Here is a 2,440-nt window from a genome sequence, read left to right as displayed (position 1 = left end):
AATAAAAAAAATTCATGTGAAGTACAAATGGTCGGGTAATCGATCAGAAAAAAATTACCCGTACCCGAGTGAGCAGTAAATTTTTTTACCCGTACCCGACCAAAAACCCGTCGGGTACGGGTACGGGTCGGGTTTCGGTCAAAATACCCGAGACCCGACCATCTCTACAGTGGAACTCGTCAGTCTACAGCGCTGCTCGAAGACCTTCACGCTTTTGGAATGAAGCGAGCCAAAGAACAGTCGCCGCCGGACACACACGGACTGCCAGTGGAAGTCACCAGTCGTCATGGGAGCGTTGAGTTGGAATTCATTGTGTTGGACTCACCTACTGTTTCCGCCCGAAACGGATTGTTTCATCTTTGAAATCCAATTGGAAATCACAATGAATTCCGGACAATTTCGGATGAGTTTACTGATTGTACACGCCAAGAGCCATCTCAGTTCTGTCTAAATGCAGTTATGTATTTGACAATATCCACGCGCCTTTTTCAGCAACATTCAAAATATACTTCCTAATACAAGCCTTCATATTAGTTGGTGTCGTTACAAGCATTAGAATGTTTTTGTTCATTCAACAAAGGTCAAAGTCCATGTAAGTCGTCAAGTGGTTGACCTTTGATTATGGTTGACTTTCAATCCATTTCTGTAGCATACAGTTTAACGCATATGCTATCGCAAGAAACTGGAATAATATATTCCCTGATCATGCGGTTAGTTCGATACACATGAATGTAGGCCGATCGAATCTCGATTCCACTTTAAAGTTCAAATGTAATCAGGAAACACATTTACCGTCTTGTTACTCGGACATAATTTTCCTCTTGTAAATTGCATTTTCCAACTAAAAACGCTGCATTACTAATTGGTTTAATTTTACGGTACGTAAGCCGAGTCGAAATCCCTGTTTCGGTTTCAACACGTTGATCGATGGGCGTCTGCTTAAAATGTACACCGTACGGATGGCGTTAAGATTTTAAACGTCATGAATTATCAGTGTCGCATTAAGGCCATGACATGTACGCACATCACAGACTGCCTGCCTGGATGCCGAGCTGCGATGTTTTCTGTATTATATCGTAGCCCCACGAACGAGTCGCAAAAATATTCCAGAAAACCGGTAAGTGATAGTAAAACAGCTGAACCTAAACTATGTTAAATTATAGTCATTTCCTTCAGAACCTAGTAGTGCCACTACAATCTTCATCACAGATAACAGACATACAAATCGCAGGGTGCAATGAGAGTAAAAAAATCATGTACATCTTGAAAAGTGATCCCTAAGTAGAAGATATTTAGATTTGATATTGGTACATCTGTTCTCTGAACGATAAATGCGCTTTACTCCGTTATTCCCACATTTTGAGACGAACGGGCAATGAAAAGCAAATCGCCATTCTACAAAACGTAAACAACAACGGGTTTGTGATAGTTTCTACTTCAGTTTGTGCGATGTGTGTATGTCGTCTACAATTTGCTCTCTGGATATCTAAATCAGCGGTATGGTGCCAACACAGTCGAAGGCAGCCCGTGCTAGTGGACTGAATTTCATTCACAGTAAGCTGGTGACGGCATCGCGTAGTAGAAATGTGTTGCTCATAGTTGGTATCTTGAGTGGTGGAAATACATATGATAAGGTTCTTCTTCTCAGTGATATTTTGAGTGGTGGAATTACTTTGATAAGGGGATCCGACCTCATCGTTTCGATGAGGTATTTCGTTCAGCAATCGGTTTCTTTGGTGATTGATCTCAGTAATGGATCTAAACTTTAAATGTCCACTGTGCGACAGCTACTTCGAGTCGCAAGATGACCTCAGTGAACACGTGAAAGCGGCCCATACTTCCTATTACTACGACACGTTTTTGATTCCGCCGATTCTAATTTATCCTAGTGAAACCCCGCTGGTCGCAACTGAAACCACCGGAACTGTGATTACAACTGAGCCAGTATATTTTTTAAAGATTGCCGAGGACAACATCTTGTTTTTAAAACTGGTTTGCTTCACATTGTAGGTGCCATCCCCTGATGTGATTATAGAGCCCGTGGTTCCTGCGGATGACGGATGTTGCGAGTGTGACTGCTGTGACTGTGCTGGAGGTGGTGACGCTGCAGGAAACTCCAGCGGGGATTGTGGAGACTGCGATTGCGATTGTGATTGTGTGATTATGTGAATAGTGAGGATGAGCCAAACAGTAGTACCGATAAATGCTCCATTGTTATCCTTAAGCTATATATTTACTTCTTATTTGTATTGGTTTTATATAGAAGTTTCATGACAAGCCTTATAACTCACAAAGTATTTATTTTTCCATTTCATTTTATTTTGACAACATTTTTAGTAGCAAAAATTTTATAAATTGCTTTCTTTAAATTTTACCAAATGACTGTATTACAATTATTGTGAGTGTAATGGTAGCAAAATCTGAGAATATATATATATAT

General features: G+C 40.6%; 1 protein-coding gene across 2 annotated transcripts; it reads left to right on the top strand.

Moving 5' to 3' along the window:
- The first annotated feature begins 900 nt into the window (after window positions 1–900).
- Window positions 901–2,224, top strand: LOC131438668 (uncharacterized). Of its 2 annotated transcripts, XM_058608835.1 has the most exons (3): window positions 901–1,117; window positions 1,164–1,944; window positions 2,011–2,224. In XM_058608835.1, exons 2-3 carry the CDS (start codon window positions 1,753–1,755, stop codon window positions 2,167–2,169), a joined length of 351 nt encoding a protein of 116 aa, XP_058464818.1. In that variant the 5' UTR covers window positions 901–1,117; window positions 1,164–1,752; the 3' UTR covers window positions 2,170–2,224. The 2 variants fall into 2 exon arrangements, with proteins under 2 accessions (XP_058464818.1, XP_058464817.1); XM_058608834.1 differs by having other exon boundaries at window positions 901–1,944.
- The last annotated feature ends 216 nt before the right edge of the window (window positions 2,225–2,440 follow it).

Source organism: Malaya genurostris, chromosome 3 (genome assembly GCF_030247185.1).
Source record: "Malaya genurostris strain Urasoe2022 chromosome 3, Malgen_1.1, whole genome shotgun sequence".
NCBI lineage: Eukaryota > Metazoa > Arthropoda > Insecta > Diptera > Culicidae > Malaya > Malaya genurostris.
The sequence above is the reverse complement of the archived record's forward strand: the minus strand, read 5'-3'. Positions and strand labels throughout refer to the sequence as shown.

Bases quoted from the DNA above. Each gene is read 5' to 3' on its own strand.
- LOC131438668 (XM_058608835.1), top strand. From the start codon at position 1,753: ATGGATCTAAACTTTAAATGTCCACTGTGCGACAGCTACTTCGAGTCG. The intron at 1,945-2,010 runs GTATATTTTTTA...TTCACATTGTAG, and splicing joins CTGTGATTACAACTGAGCCA to GTGCCATCCCCTGATGTGAT.